Consider the following 18097-nt stretch of genomic DNA (forward strand, 5'->3'; position numbering starts at 1 on the left):
GTAATTCATCGCATCAATAGGCTTAAAGATAAGAATCCTATGATCAACTCAGTAGATGCAGAAAAATCATTTGACAAAATACAGCACCCCTTTATGTTCAAAACACTAGAAAAACTAGGGATAACAGGAACATATCTCAACATTGTAAAGCCTATCTATGCTAAGCTCCAGGCCAACACCATTCTAACTGGAGAAAAATTGAATGCATTCCCTCTAAAAACTGGAACAATACAGGGATGCCCTCTTTCACCACTTCTATTTAACATAGTTCTTGAAACACTGGCCAGAGCAATTAGACGAAAGAAATTAAAGGGATACACATAGGAAAAGAAGAACTCAAATTGGCACTATTTGCTGATGATATGATTCTATATCTGGAAGACCCTACAAGTTCCAACAGAAAACATCTAGAATAGTAAATAAATTCAACAAAGTAGCAGTATATCAAATCAACACCCATAAGTCAAAGGCATTTCTGTATATCAGTGACAAATCTTCAGAAAGGGAAACGAGGAAAACCACCCCATTCTCAATAGCCTCAAAAACAAACAAACAAACAAAAAAAAACAAAAAAAAAACTTGAGAATCAATTTAACAAAAGAGATGAAAGATCTATAAAATGAAACTTAGAACCCTAAAGAAAGAAATCAAAGAAGACCTTAGAAGAAGGAAAGGTCTACCTTGCTCTTGGATAGGCAGAATTAATATTATCAAAATGACCATACTTCCAAAAGCATTATACAGATTTAATGAAATTCTGATCAAACTTCCAATGACAAACCTCATAGACATAGAAAAAGCAATCATGAAATTCATCTGGAAAAATAAGAGACCCAGAATAGCTAAAGCAATCCTTAGCAGGAAGAGTGAAGCAGGTGGTATCACTATACTAGACCTTAAACTATACTACAGAGCAATTGTAACAAAAACAGCATGATATTGGCATCAAAACAACTGATTGGGTTATTTGTTTTCTTATTGTCTAATTTTTTGAGTTCTTTGTATACTCTGAATATTAGGGCTCTATCTGAAGTGTGAGGAGTAAAAATTTGTTCCCAGGATGTAGGCTCCCTATTTACCTCTCTTATTGTTTCTCTTGCTGAGAAAAAAACTTTTCAGTTTAAGAAAGTCCCATTTATTGATTCTTGTTATTAACTCTTGTGCTATGGGTGTCCTATTAAGGAATTTTGAGCCCGTCTCCACAATCTGTAGATCGGAGCCAACTTTTTCTTCTATCAGACGGAGAGTCTCTGATTTGATATCTAGCTCCTTGATCCACTTTGAGTTGACTTTTGTGCATGGTGAGAGGAGGGGATTCAGTTTCATTTTGTTGCATATGGATTTCCAGTTTTCCCAACACCATTTGTTGAAGATGCTATCCTTTCTCCATTGCATGTTTTTAGCTCCTTTATCAAATATAAGATAGTTGTAGCTTTGTGGATTAGTTTCTGTGTCCTCTATTCTGTACCATTGGTCCACCCGCCTGTTCTGGTACCAGTACCATGCTGTTTTTATTACTATTGCTCTGTAATATAGTTTGAAATCTGGTATCGCTATACCACCTGATTCACACTTCCTGCTTAGAATTGTTTTTGCTATTCTGGGTCTTTTATTTTTCCATATGAATTTCACGATTGCTTTATCTATTTCTACAAGAAATGCCATTGGGACTTTGATTGGCATTGCATTAAACCTATAGAGAACTTTTGGTAATATCGCCATTTTGATGATGTTAGTTCTGCCTATCCATGAACAAGGTATATTTTTCCATCTTCTAAGATCTTCTTCTATTTCTCTCTTTAGGGTTCTGTAGTTTTCATTGTATAGGTCTTTCACCTCTTTTGTTAGGTTGATTCCCAAGTATTTTATTTTTTTTGAGGATATTGTGAATGGAGTGTTTTTCCTCATTTCCGTTTCAGAAGTTTTGTCGCTGATATACAGAAATGCCTTTGATTTATGTGTGTTGATTTTATATCCTGCCACTTTGCTGAATTCATTTATTAGTTCTAGTAGTTTTTTTGTAGACCCTTTTGGGTCTTCTAGGTATAGAATCATGTCATCCACAAATAGTGATAATTTAAGTTCTTCTTTTCCTATTTTTATGCCTTTAATTTCTTTCGTCTGTCTAATTGCTCTGGCCAGTGTTTCGAGAACTAAATTAGACAATAAGAAAACAAATAACCCAATCAACAAATGGGCCAAGGACATGAACAAACACTTCACAGAGGAGGACATACAATCAATCAACAAGTACATGAAAAAATGCTCACCATCTCTAGCAGTCAAGGAAATGCAAATCAAAACCACCCTAAGATACCACCTCACCCCAGTAAGATTGGCAGCCATGATGAAGTCAAACAACAATGAGTGCTGGCGAGGATGTGGGGAAAAGGGTACTCTTGTACACTGCTGGTGGGACTGCAAACGGGTGTGGCCAATTTGGAAAGCAGTATGGAGATTCCTGGGAAAGCTGGGAATGGAACCACCATTTGACCCAGCTATTGCCCTTCTCGGACTATTTCCTGAAGACCTTAAAAGAGCACACTACAGGGATACTGCCACATCGATGTTCATAGCAGCACAATTCACAATTGCTAGACTGTGGAATCAACCCAGATGCCCTTCAATAGATGAATGGATAAAAAAATGTGGCATTTATACACCATGGAGTATTACGCAGCACTAAAAAATGACAAAATCACGGAATTTGCAGGGAAATGGATGGCACTAGAGCAGATTATGCTTAGTGAAGCTAGCCAATCCCTAAAAAACAAATACCAAATGTCTTCTTTGATATAATGAGAGCAAATAAGAACAGAACAGGGAGGAAGAGCAGGAAGAAAAGATTAACATTAAACAGAGACATGAGGTGGGAGGGAAAGGGAGAAAAAAAGGGAAATCACATGGAAATAGAGGGAGACCCTCATTGTTATACAAAATTACATATAAGAGGTTATGAGGGGAATGGGATAACAAACATGGAGGGAAATGAATTACAGTAGATGGGGTAGAGAGAGAAGATGGGAGGGGAGAGGAGGGGGGATAGTAGAGGATAGGAAAGGTAGCAGAATACAACAGTCACTAATATGGCAGTATGTAAAAATGTGATGTGTAACCGATGTGATTCTGCAATCTGTATTTGGGGTAAAAATGGGAGTTCATAACCCACTTGATTCTAATGTATGAAATATGATTTGTCAAGAGCTTTGTAATGTTGTGAACAACCAATAAAAAAAAACAAAAAACTGGTAGACCAATGGTACAGAATAGAGGACACAGAGTCTAACCCACAAAATTACAGTTATCTTATATTAGACAAAGGGTGCCTAGAATATGCATTGGAGAAAAGATAGCCTCTTTAACAAATGGAGCTGGAAAAACTGGAAATCCATATGCAACAAAATGAGATTAAATCCCTATTTCTCACCGTGCACAAAACTCAACTCAAAATGGATCAAGAACTTAGGAATACAACCAGAGAACCTGCATCTAATAGAAGAAAAAGTAGGCCCTAATCTTCATAATGTGTGATTAGGCCCCAACTTCCTTAATAAGACTCCTGTGGTGCAATAATTAAAATCAAGAATCAATAAATGGAATGGACTCAACTAAAAAGTTTCTTCTCAGCAAAAGAAACAATCTGTGAGGTGAATAGAGAGTCTACATCTTGGGAGCAAATCTTTACTCCTCACACATCAGATAGAGCACTAATACTAATATAAAGAACTCAAAAAACTAAACACCGAAAAAATAAACAACCCAATCAATAAATGGGCCAAGGACCTGAACAGACACTTCTCAGAAGATGATGCACAATCAATCAACAAATATATGAAAAAATGTTCATCAACACTAGCAATTAGAGAAATGCAAATCAAAACTACTCTAAGATTTCATTTCACTCTAGTCAGAGTGAATGGCAGATATGTGAAGACAAACAACAATAAGTGTTGGCGAGGATGTGGGGGAAAAGGTACACTCATACACTGCTGGTGGGACTGCAAATAGATGCAGCCAATATGGAAAGCAGTATGGAGATTTCTTGGAAAATTGGGAATGAAACCACCATTTGACCCAGCTATCCTTCTCCTCGGTTTATACCCAAAGGACTTAAAAACAGCATACTATAGGAACACAGCCACATTAATGTTTATAGCAGCACAATTCACAACAGCTAAACTGTGGAACCAACCAGATGCCCTTCAATAGATGAATAGATAAAAAATATGTGGCATATATACACAATAAAATATTACTCAGCGATAAAAGAGAATAAAATCATGGCATTTGCAGGTAAATGGATGGAGTTAGAGAAGATAATGCTAAGTGAAGTTAGCCAATCCCAAATAACCAAATGCCAAATGTTTTCTTTGCTATAAGGAAGCTGATTCATAGTGGGATAGGGAGTGTGAGCATGGGAGGAATAGACGAACTCTAGGTAGGTCAGAGGGGTTGGAGGGGAAGGGAGGGGGTATGGGGTTATTAATGATGGTGGAATGTGATGATCATTATTAGCCAAAGAAAGGTATGAAGACACAAATTGGTGTGAATATACTATGTATGCAACCAGAGACATGAAAAATTGTGCTCTATATGTTTAATAAGAATTGTAATGCATTCTGCTGTCATGTATAAATAAAAAAGAGCCATTGCATGCCAATACATTCAATAATAATAATAATAATAATAATAATAATAAATTGTACATTTCAAACTTTCTAAGACTATAGGTTTCAAATGTTCTCATCCCCCCCCCCAAAAAAAAACCCAAAAACTAGTTAAGCCGGGCATGGTGGCACATGCCTGTAATCCATTCCAGCAGCTCAGGAAACTGAGGCAGGAGGATTGTGAGTTCAAAGCCAGCCTCAGCAGCAGTGAGGTGGTAAGCAACTCAGTGAGACACTGTCTCTAAATAAAATACAAAAAAAAAAGCTGGAGATGTGGCTCAGTATTCGAGTGCCCCTGAGTTCAATTCCTGGTACCTCAGCCCACCCTCCCCCCCAAAAAAAGGTAATAGATATTAATTATCTTGGTTTAATTATTCTACATGTATTTATAAGTCATAACATCACATTATGCTCCATAAACATATACAATATAATCATGAATCATCAATTTACAATGTAAAACAAAAAAGAGTCCTAGGAGTTGCCCTATATACTATTAGGGCAAGACTGAAGGTACTCAGGCATTACGGTCACAAGTCTCTTTCTTTCCTGGACATAGAAATCACCCAGGGGATTCTGATCCCAGGGCTTGGGTAGAAACCTGGAAGATGTATTTATAGCAAGCATCCCAGGTCATTCTTATGTCTTGGACTAAGATTTTGAGATGTCTCTCTCAAAGTATCTTGGCCTATTGCCTCTAGCCTGAGTCAAATCTTTGATAGCTCCTGCTTATGCTCTCAGCATGATAGTTACCCTTGTACTCAGCCAGAGATGCATCACCCAGGTTGAGAACAGGGGAATATGTGATTTTAATTGTTCCTATGTTAATCATACCTATTAGGACTTAAAGGAAAACCAAACTGTTTTGATTGAAATAAAATCAAATGACTAAGAGTAATAAAAACAGCTGCTAGTTTTAAGTGTGACTTTTTGTCCAACAATGTTTGAAACAGGTCTTTATCTTTCAAAGAAGAAAGACTAAGACAATCTGACAGATTTTAAAATACAAAAGAATTTTTAGGGACTGGGGTTGTGGCTCAGTGGTAGAGTGCTCATCTAGCATGTGCAAGATGCTGGGTTCAATCCTCAGCACTACATTAAATAAATAAATAAATAAATAAATGAAGGTATTGTGTCCAACTGCAACTAAAAAAATATTTGAAATTTTTTTTCCAGTAAGAACTGGTAAATTGAATGCCTCTAATAATCCAAAAGAAATTATTGAAATTAAAATTATTACTTTAAGCCCATAGAAGGACTTCAGAATTCTCTAGGAAAATAAGCATTCAAAAATAAACTTTGAAGTTTGAAAATAAAAGCATACAAGCAGCTTAACAGTACAGAAGATCCTGTGTCTGTGCTACTGAAAGATTAATTGGTGTTTTAAAGGAAGTGCTAAGTTCCTCGGATACCACTTCTAAACAGCCAAACCTCCCAGTCCCTTCTGCTTGTCTCTCATTCTGCTCTTCCCCTAATCCTTCTCCCTCTGCTATTTTCTCTTTCTTCCTCTCTCTGCACAGCATTGTCTTCAATTTCCATCTTCATTCCTACATAGCTTTCTATTCTGTGCCTCTTACACCCAGCTTTTGCTCATTATGCATTCACTAAGTTCCTGGCTCATTACACAAACATTTATTAGGTAATATGGACTGTACCATTTTTTTAATATTTATTTTTTAGTTGTAGTTTGACACAATGCCTTTATTTGTTTATTTTTAGGTGGTGCTGAGGATCGAACCCAGGTCCTCGCACATGCTAGGCAAATACTCTACCGCTGAGCCACAATCCCAGCCCAAAATGTACCATTTTTAACTATGAATTCTGCCATTATTAAGCTTATGGTCCAAGGGCAGAACAGATTAGTAAACAGCACAGTGTAATAAATACTGAGTATTTCTGGATTCTCATGTGATGCAAAAACAAATTCACAAATTGGTTTTCTATCATATTTTCATCTGTTTGAAATATTTTTCTCCTTTTCTTTGCCTGACTAGATCTTCCATATGCTGTAGGTTTCAGCTCAGATATAATTTCTTCCTATTTACTGATGCCCCAATTTAGACACTAAATCTTGTTTTGTGCCTCAGAGCCATTGTACATAAGCTTCCAAATATAATCTTAATGGATTTCAAATTGATTGTGTTACTCATTCAGGAAATGAATAACATTTCTCTTTTGTAGCCTGTATTATTTCATGAGATGTTTATATCAGTCAGCAGAATTCTACAGCACCCAAAACTCTGGGCAGTATAGAATAGATATAACTTATAAGCAAATCCTAAATATAACTCTCCATTTAAGGGAACTGGAAGGGAGGAAAATCTACAGTGTGGTAGTTACAGAAATGGTCACAGATTCTTCACATTCCCATATGTATAACTCTGTGCGCAATGCAACTTTGCAGCTCCTCCTATTTCTGCATTCCTTATATCTGTGGTTATGTGACTTATAATAAGCCATTGGTAAACAGGATGCAAGCAGAAAGTTGAAAAGTACTTAACCATTGGGGCTTGTCTTCTTTTATTGAATTTGGGAGGCCTCCCACCATACCTTGGAAATAAGCCTAGCTTAGCCTTCTATATGATGATCCAGTTACCACCATTATTCTTGCAAATAGCCAACCACTAGAAAAATGATCAAGGCTATCAACTGCCATCTTACTACAATGTATAAGGGAGTCTAATCAATAACATGTGAAGCAGAGATGAGTCAGGAACTCAGTCCAAAGTTACCTACCCACAAAATCATGGGCAAATAATTGGTATTGCTTTAAGCTACTAAGTTGGGGTAATTTTTTTAATGCATAAAAGCTAACTAATAAAACAGTTTACTAAAAAAAAAAAAACATGGGTTTTTAAAGAAAGGCACAGTGTAAATCTACCAGATTAGAGTAGAAGCAAAAATGCTTCCCTACCCTGGTTGTGACAATCCAAATTCTGTCTATACATTTAAGCTGTACAAGGAAAATCTTTCACTTACAGCAATATTTTCCTAGATTTATATCAAAATTGAATGTTGAATTTCCTCAAAACTGGTTCTAACCAGGTTAAGTGGATAACATACCATGAACTTTGAGTGACCCCAGTATACTAGAACATTTTTGGACCTATCTGAAAACTCCTCTTTGAACTGCTAAAAAATGGTACTTGTTTTAACCAATCATGTACAGACCTATGAACAGACTTACTATGACCCACAGTGTGGTAGTTTTAAATTCTTATAACTATCATACAGCTCCCTTCCTAACAATTAAAACCCCCTGAATATATCCTTTCCACAAACTATTCAGTGAATGATCCACTGGTATGTATTCCCTTGCTAGGCAAGTTAATAAACTTATGCCTGCATTTTTTTTAAAGCTCTGGTAGTCTTAGTTTCACAAAGTTAAATTAAATTAGATTTCTTGTCATTCTGGGAGCATGCCTATGTTGTTACCATGCTAAGTATCCCATAGAAAAATCCATATATTACATGTGTCTACTTTGTCATTATACTTAGTTAATTCTTAGTTTATTTTTGTTTATTCAACATATATCTTACTATAAAATGAGGATCCTGAGAAAACATGCAATGACTTAGGAAAAATCTAAATAATTGGTTAGTCAATGACATTTGAACAGATAGATACTTAGACCTATTTGGATTTTTTTTTAATGATGAAGAATATTTAGCACAACATCCTCCTTAAATACTGATGATTACATCCCAAGACGTAAAAATTAAGTTTTGCTTCAAATTAAGGGAAGTGTGAAAACAAGGTGACTCTCCTATAGTCATCCATCACTCATTAAAACATATCTCATAATAATCTTATATATCTAACATATATTTGTTGAGCATCTTCATAAGACATGACATTAGATGCTGGGGTAATGAAAATATGATACACATAATTCCTGCTTATATGTAGCAGGGGAAAAAAACATTATAACTGCAATTAGTCCAAAAAAAGAGGAACACGGGATTCTCTGAGGAGCATGAAAGGAAGGTACAAACCCAGTTTCACAATAAAGTGCTATCTGTGCTGAACTTTATGATTGGTAAGATAAAGAGGAGACAGGTGAAACAGATAGAGGGAATGCCATATGTAAAGACGCTGAGGTAGGAAGAAGCACAGGATGTTTGAAGAACTGAAATAAATCCCACATACCTGGAGTGTAGAGTGTGAGGAGAGAGTTAAGAGCCAGGCCAGACAAGAAAGTTCTTATGGGCCTCCTTAAGGATTTTGATCTTTATTCTAAAATTAAATGGACGAATTAAAAGGTTTTGCATTGGGGAACATGATAAGATTAACCTTTTTTAAAAATCACTCCAGTTACAGACATAGACTAAAAGAGGGCAAAAGAAGCTGTAAACATACCAATTCAAAGGCTATTGCATGAGGGGTTAGAGTTCTATCAGTGGTAGAACACTTGCCTAGCAACTGTGAGGCACTGGGTTCAATTCTCAGCACCACATAAAAGATAAATAAATAAACAAAATAAAGCTATATTTAAAAAAGAAGAAGACTATTGTATGAGTACAGGCAAGAGACAGTAGCCTAGACTAGGATGAAAGCAGTGGGAGAATGTTGGAAAAGGAAAAGAGAGAGAGAGAGAAAGAGAGAGAGAGAAAGGAGCCAAAATTACTGGGACCTAATAATTAAGTAGAAATGAGCAGTGAGGAGGCAGAAGGTATCTAAGGTTGATACCTTGGATTTTGGCTTAAGGGTCTGGATGGATGACCATATAGACAATGACTTGTTCAATTTAAGGTGCTTGTGAAATATCAAGAGCAGATTTTGAATAGATAATTGGATGCACTAGTAGAGAGCTCAAAGAAGATGTTTGGGTAAGAGATATAAATCTCTAGGTGGCATCTGATGTGATGGCATAGGGCTGAAGTAGGACAGAAGATGTAAAAATCAAGGCAGTTGGATGTAAGGTCTTCAGCCATCAGAAGACAATCTTTAATGAACAAGCAAATTATATCTTCTTTTTGAGGATATCAGAAACTGGACAGTTTAAAAATGAATTAATAGAATTAAATGATAAATCCTAAGAATTTATAGGTATCTTAGAAGGTCTTAGGTGTTTCTACTTTGGATCAACCACACCTTATCAGGCATTATACCAGGTATCCAGGTTTAGCTAGAGGGAACTTGACTCTGAACTTTACTTCAGTCTCTTGGACATTAGGAATGTTCTATACCACAGAAGCAGATCAGATTCATTCAATATTAAGTTGCATGGTAGAGTATAGAATATTAGGCTATCATCTAAAGAGACCATGGTTTCTCAGTTCATAAGAAGAATACTTTCTAAGTACTTAATAATGAGATAAATACACATATAAGTATCATTTAGAGCCAGAAATGAAACTAGTTGGTGTATATAAATTATTATTGGAGGTTGAACAAAATTAGAAGCTACTTGAATAAAGTCCTACTACATGCTATTGTATATAACAGTCACTTAAATACTTCAAAAAGTATGTCCCTAATCTATTGACTCACTTTTGGCATAATCTGCTTTTTACTGGATTAATACAATCTTGATAATTCAATGCAGACTGACAACGTAATTAATATTACCAATATCACCTTTGGAGAAGCACTTGCAGGATTTCCTAGCATAATTTAAGCACAAGGGTTTGGCTTGGTAAAGGGGTGGCAGGTGGTATGAAGAGTGAGCAGACAGCTGTCTAGGAAGCCACTGTCTCCCAGCAACTGAGGAAAACCCTATCAAGGATGAAACATACTTTCTAGCTTGCCAAGTCCTAGTGCTGGCAACTTGTAAGGATGAGTTAGACATTTTTAGCCGTTTTTTTTTTTTTTTTCTATAAATACAAAGTACTTTGAAGTAAATCTTAGAATGTTTTGCAGATAACACATTCCAATAGAAGCCTACACAATGGATTTTGGCACAGTTTATATGAGTTTCTTGAACACCATACATGCATTAATCTGCAGAGAATTATAATAAAATTAAGACATGGGTCTCTTCCCCTTTTAATTTTACTTGGTTTTGTGCATCCTTAATGTCTAAGCATTTATACTGGCATTCTTCTATGTAACTGTGGTAGAGAAAGTAATTCTTTGGAATATCTCTTTATGATTCTTTCTCTTTGTGGATCAAATGTTCCTATATTAATATGTAAGGCTAATGAAGAGAAGTAACTGGAAATAATGTCCAAAACATATCTTCAGATGCAACACAGATCCTATAGTGACTACAAAATAGGCAACAGATTCAAGGATCATAGATCACTTCTAAACCATAACTGGGTAGGCATCACATACAAGTTTTTGTTTAGGGTCTTTTTAGATCTATTTCCTGGCTCATTTGAATTCTTATTCTAGGATCTTCTGTGTCACAACTGGTGGAGAAAAGAGAGGACATGTATAGTGTAATAGGCCTTATTTCCCTGGAATAGTTCAAAAGTCTAACATTAATAATCTTCCCTGTTTATTATTTAAATTTTTTTATTTTAAAAAATATCATATAGTAAAATTAAACCTTTTAATGCCTAGTTTTATAATTTTCAACACATGTATCAATATATGTAGCCATTATCATAAATAAGCTATACAAGTTTATAATCTTTTTTTTTTTTTTTTTTTGGTACTCAGGATCTAACCTAGGGGCACTTTACTGCTGGGCCATATCCCCAGCCCTCTTTATTTTTTTATTTTGATACACAGTCTCACTAAGTTGAAGAAGGCCTCGATAAATTGCTAAGGCTGGCCTCAAACTTGCAATCCTCCTGTCTTGCCTCCCAAGTTGTTGGGATTACAGATGTGTACCACCATGCCCAGTTTGTAATCTTATTTTTTTTTTTTAAAGAGAGAATGGGGGGAGAGAGAGAGAGAGAGAGAGAGAGAGAGAGAATTTTTTTTTTAATATTTATTTTTTAGTTCTCGGCGGACACAACATCTTTGTATGTGATGCTGAGGATCGAACCCGGGCCGCACGCATGCCAGGCGAGCGCGCTACTGCTTGAGCCACATCCCCAGCCCTGTAATCTTATTTTTAAGAGTAAATATTTAATTATCAATTCCCAATCAGGTAGTAAGAATGTTTCAAATACTTATGCCCAAGTACCAGAAGTATCTGTCAAATGGAAAAGATACTAAGAGGAAAGAAAACATGTAGAAAAGCAAATTTTGCAAACTTAATCTACTTTAGAGTTGTGCAAAATTTCATATATAAAGAAGTTAAAATCAACTTTGATTCCATACCTATCTTTTAGGAACCCCAGTGAAAAGTAGTAAATTATATCATATATGGAAACCCTACAAACAGCAGTGATGTTGTATTTTTTAGTTAAGAATCTACCACTATAAAAATATCCAAATAAATAAGAAATGTCTTCTCTATCTATTGTTATAAGACACCAAACAGAGATGAATAAATCCCCTTCTGTCCTGGGAAGAAGACAGACAAAAACTTTGTGATAAAGTAGAGGCAACTTTTAACATTATTAACAGAAGATAAAGTCTTGACAAACCAATACAAATTTTGTCTTTTTAAAAATTGAATACAAATAAGAAAAATGCTCATTTCTAAAGTGAACTGACCTATCCAAGGTTCTGTAATGAATTGAGGACAACACAATGACACAGGTCAAAGAATTTTTAAGCAGGACAATTTTACTAAAATTGCTGGATATACAAGTTTTAAGTCTGTAAGACATTAGGAGCAGCACATGCACTTGTAAAGCATCTTAAGAATTTCTGAAAATTCTGCAAGTTCCTGAAACAGTTATCTTGATGACCTATAAATCTTGGATTTTTGTCAGAGAGAGATGAAGCTTAAATCCTAGCAAGCCAGATAAACAAAGCATCTTTGATGAACTCTTCTGTGAAATTCCTACAGGTGTTTCGCCAATAGAAACTGAAGTTCTGAGTCTCAATTGACCCTAAGTATTCAACTCCCAATTCAGGAAACATCAGTGAAATAACATGTCATAAGCCTATAATCCCAGAGGTTCCTGAGGCTGAGGAAGGAGGATCATGAGTTCAAGCTAGCCTCAGCAACTTAGCGAGACCCTGTCTCAATATAAAATAAAAAAAGGGATGAGGATGTGGCTCAATGGGTAAGGGCCCCAGGTTCAATCCCTGGTACAGAAAAGGAAAACAAACAAACAAAAACACCTAATTCCCTTGTATTATGTCATTGGTTGGCAAGGGATTCTCACTCATTTGTGTTGTATTCTTATTATAGATACTGATAAATTCCTAGAGTTTTATACGCTGTTGAGATTTACCTATCTAACAAAGAAGGATTTGTCAATATACTGGTTTAGAGGCTTGATACCAGTTTCCAAATTGTATTTCCTTTTATAGAAATAGATCTAAATGCAACCTAATATATTGCTCTATAAGAACAGATAGTGAGCAGAAATTTCCTTAAGCTATTTATTAAATTCAGTGATACTGCTTCCTGTATGCTGCTGGAACTTTTCATTAGTACTAAAACTCCCTTAGTTTGGTTTCTCTTGAATTCGGTATTAAAATTTTAGTATGCATAATAAACTCCTGTGGAATTTGTTTTATTTTTTATTTTTTTTTTCTTTTTTTTATTGGTAGTTCACAAGATTACAAAGCTCTTGACATATCATATTTCATACATTAGATTGAAGTGGGTTATGAACCCCCAATTTTACCCCAAATGCAGATTGCAGAATCACGTCGGTTACACATCCACAATTTTACATAATGCCCTATTAGTAATTGTTGTATTCTGCTACCTTTCCTATCCCCTACTATCCCCCCTCCCCTCCCCTCCCATCTTCTCTCTCTACCCCATCTACTGTAATTCATTTTTCTCCTTGTTTATTTTCCCATTCCCCTCACAACCTCTTATATGTAATTTTGTATAGCAATGAGGGTCTCCCTTCATTTCCATGCAATTTCCCTTTTCTCTCCCTTTCCCTCCCATCTCATGTCTCTGTTTAATGTTACTCTTTTCTTCCTACTCTTCCTCCCTGCTCTGTTCATAGTGGAATTTGTTTTAAATGCATTCCTATAGGTTCTGATTCAGGAGGTCTGAGTAATAATCCAGAAATATGTACTTTTCTTTTTTTTTTTTAGTGCTGGGGATGGAACGCAGAGCCCTGTAGGCAGAATCTGAACATTTAACCAAGTACCTAGGTGATTCTGATGTCCCTGGTAGGCAATCACACTCTAAAGAAACTATTTCGCTTGAAAATAAAATTTCATGGGCTGGGGTTGTAGCTCAGTGGTAGAGTGCTTGCCTAGCGTATGTGAGTCCCCTCATAAAAATAAATAAGTAAATGAAATAAAGGCATTGTGTCCATCTACAACTAAAATAAAAAATTTTCATGCCCACACCCACACATAAAACAAAATAAGAATTTTGTGCATGTATCTCTATGTTCCAGAGTGATATATATATACCTAATTACAAAAGAATTATTAGGGGCTGGGGAAATAGTTCAGTGGTAGAACAATTGTCTAGTATATACAAGACCCCAGGCTCTGTCCCTACCCACCACCACCCCGAAAAATTATTATGCTAAAGCTTCTAATTAGTTGTTTATCCTATAGGATGGTCACTAAAACAAGTCACAAAGAATTTTAGGTTCCTTCATAAACGTATAGGGTTCATGACAGAAGGCATTCAAAAGAAAATATGGAGATTTGGGAAGAGGTTCAGAAATTCAAAGTGTATTGCTGTCTAGGTCTAGAATAGATGGGGTAGATATCATATAGACCAGGGGTCAGCAAACCAAATCTGGCCCATTGCCAGTTTTTTATGGCTTAAAAGCTAAGAGTGGTTGTTGTATTTTAAAATAGTTTTTAAAAAATCAAATGAAGAATAATATTTTATGGCATGGAAAGATGATATGAAATTCAAATTTCAGTATCCATAAATAAAGTTTCATTGGAACACAGTCATGCTCATTTATTTACAGATTGTCTTTCCGTGTTTTTGCACTACAGCAGCAGAATTAAGTAGTTGTGACTCAATTTGCCAAGCAAAAAGCTTTTAACTTTTATGTAATCAAATTTATCATCATTTTTATGGCTTTGAGTCATGGTTTAAAAAAAGAATTTCTCTGGTATAAAACAATTTAAATCCTGTTTTTTTGTATGGCATCATTTTTCATACACAGATCCTTAGTAGGATATAGTCTAAGGACCAAGAAAAGCTTCCAGTAAATCTTAAACCTCTTTTAGTATTTTTGTTCTCAGTAGGCTTATTGCCATTATTATTTTGGAGCTATTTTATAGAAATCATAGGATAAGGCAAACCAGGTAATTATGTCAATGTTGTTAGGAACCAAGATTTCAGTATTAAAAAAAAAAAGAAATACAAATGTAAAATCAAGGAAATTATATAAAAATCCTGAAACATTGTATTTTTTGTTTTGTTTTGTTTTGTTTGTTGTTGTTGTTTGTGGTGTTGGGGATTGAACCCAGGGCCTTGTGCATGGGAGGCAAGCACTCTACCAAGAAATGTTGTATTTGATATAATGAAGTTATCAATATGAACCCATTATTTTAAAAGTTATATTTCTTTTTTTTTAATTATTTTGTTGTGGGTGGACACAATATCTCTATATTATTCATTTATTTTTATGTGGTGCTGAGGAACAAACCCAGTTCCTCACACATGCTAGGCAAGTGCTCTACCACTGTGCTACAACCGCAGTCCCATATTTCTTATCCAGTATTTCAATGAAGGAAGTAGCAAAATTTTAATTGATTTCTTCTGGGATCAATGTAGTAGTGTTTAAAAGAGTTATATTCCCATTGTGTAAGCCTTTGGCCTACTGATGCACTGAGTTTTTTGATTCTTATATTATCCAGTCTGCTTCTTTCACATTATCAATGCCCAAACTAGATGTACTTGCTATTTTTCTTGTAGGTGTGTTTGGCAGTTGGGTTCAGGCCATAGCATTTTTTTTTTTCCATGTAAGATTAAAAAACGAAAAAATGTAAAAAGTTCACATAGAATAACTATTCCTATCCATTATAGTTAGTTGTTCAAAGAAGACTGAAAAAAATATTTCACTTAAAGATTTTTGTCACACTAAAGGAGTTTCTATCCTATTATTATTCTGATTTGGAGTGTGTATATATACATATTTTTAAAAAATAAATTTTATTAAGGTGAAATTTAAAAATTATATTTCTTAATCCTGAAGGGCCTTGAAACAATGACAATACAAAATGTATGAGCACTCCCATTCATTTCCTGGGGCTGGGGTTATAGCTCAGTGGTAGAGCGCTTGTGTAGCACATATGAGGTACTTGTTCGATCCTCAGCACCACATATAAATAAATAAAATAAAGGTACTGTATCCTTCTACAAATAAGTAAAAATTTAAAAATACATTCATTTCCTAAGTTAATTAATAAGTATAATCAGATTGCAATAAAGGTTTTTTCTGGTTTTCTCTCCTCAGGATCCCCACCCCCCAAATACACAAGTTGTTCATATAAAAAGTAAACACACGATAACTAGAAGACATTAGAAAAAAGAAGAGCAAATAATGGTCACCAGCACTCAGATTAATAGAAATGTTTTTAAAAGCCTCAATGATTAATACAGTGTGGTACTAGCACATAAAAGGGAAACAGACAAACAGAACAAGAATTGGAAAAATCTAGAAATATACTGTAAAATATGCAGGGGTTTAGACTAAAGGTTCTTCTCAAATTGGTGGGGCAAAGATAAACTATTCCACAATTTTTATTGGGACTGCTAAGTAGTCATTTGAAAAAGGATAAAGTTGGATTCCTACCTTCATATTATACTAGGATATATTCCAAATGGATAATATATAAAATGAAAGTTAAAAGCCTAATAATTCCAGAAAAAACATGGGAGAATTCTTTTAATATTTTGGAATATAACACTGATTCAAAATCTGGATGCCAGAAAAATAAAAATCAAATTCAACTCCACAGGAATAAAAAAAAACATGCATGACAAAAGATAAATGGTAAGTGAAAATTGGGGAAATATTTGTAACTCACATTATATGCTTTTATGTAAAAGGAAGAAAATTAAGAATTCATATTTTATGTGCTAATCTATGCATAAAGGAACTCTATAGAATTTTAGAAAACTAAAAATAGTAGTTATCTATGGCAGAGGTGGAGTACTAGGTGGATGGAAGATAAGAATGGAAGGAGAATTTTCCACTTTTTATATAATTTGCCTTTTAAACCAGAAGACTATATCACCTATCTGGAAAGTTCAACTTTTAGATAGTCCCAGATGTCATATAGCCTACTTTTCAGTGCAAGGAGAATAAATAGAGAAATAAACACATACTTAGCATCCTAGTGAGACATATCTATGAATACAAAGAACTTTTTATGGACTTCGTTAGTCTTCACAGTGCCTCAAAAAAGTGAGACACTCTTTGAATAACCATAAAATCATTTTTTGAAAGTTCTGTTTATATTAATATTATTGTTCTACTAGATTTTCAATGTAAGGAAATAGAAAATCAATTGAAAATAGTAGAAATTTTACCTGTAGCAAATAGTGTCAGGAACATACACCTTCAGTTCTTCTGTGACATCTCTCATCACCCTCTGGTAACCAGACATTTTTGGAGCTTTGACATAAGAAGGATTGTTTCTCATTAAATATTCTCCCAAATAATTAATTGGATCAAACTTGGTTGGAGTATCAGCTTCTGTCAAAATCTTTTTCTTTTCTAATTGCATTAACATTTTTTCCACTCCAGGAACTAAGGTGGGTAGAAGTTTGTCCAGCAAATACGCACGAGTTTTCAGTGTCGTAGTTTCAGTATCAAACCAATGTTGGGCTAAATTATCCTTAGGGAGTTTTTTTTCAGACTTTTTTTCTAGTTCCTTCTTTAGATTATCTTTATCTATTATTTTCTGCTGTATTTTCCGGGCACTCGCCTCCACTCTTTCCAAAAGATTTTTCCTCCATGGTTGTTCTAGCTTTGATTTTGGTTTAGTTTCATCTAAAGAAAAAATCACTTTTTCAGGTTTTCTAATCACAACATTCCCTGAGACTTCAGGGATAGCGTCCTTTGTTGAACTAGTTGGAATTTCTGGCTGTCTCACCAGCTTTGATTCTAAGAGGGAAAAAAAAAAAAGTGAAATGTAAGAAATATTAGAAGTAGATTTTAAGGGGCTGGGGACATAGCTCAGTTGGTAGAGTGCCTGCCTCACATGCACAAGGCTCTGGGCCCAATCCCCAACACCACAGGAAAAAAAAAAAAAAGAAGTAGATTTTAATCAACAAAATTTTAGCATACCATTACAAAAACGTTTTGCACATCCATTTACACAGCATATTGGAACACCATCAGCTGAAAGTGTCAGAAAGTTTGGCAACGGTCATTCAAACCATAAAAACGTTTACTGTTACTGTTGACTTATTCAGGAGTTAACATCAGCTCTGTAATCTCATTCAGTACTCAACCTGTTTCTG

At 35.0% G+C, this 18097-nt stretch overlaps 1 protein-coding gene across 1 annotated transcript in view; it reads right to left on the minus strand.

The window, feature by feature from the left end:
• EFCAB5 (EF-hand calcium binding domain 5) overlaps positions 1–18097 on the minus strand; it is a gene marked incomplete at both ends in the record, with an annotated part of 153456 nt that overhangs the window by 114732 nt on the left and 20627 nt on the right. The window contains one exon of the mRNA XM_081269962.1: positions 17162–17738. Coding sequence (XP_081126088.1) covers positions 17162–17738 — 577 coding nt within the window. The remainder of the gene's footprint in view (positions 1–17161; positions 17739–18097) is intronic.

Source organism: Spermophilus citellus, assembly GCF_964194105.1.
Source record: "Spermophilus citellus genome assembly, chromosome: 17".
Lineage (NCBI taxonomy): Eukaryota > Metazoa > Chordata > Mammalia > Rodentia > Sciuridae > Spermophilus > Spermophilus citellus.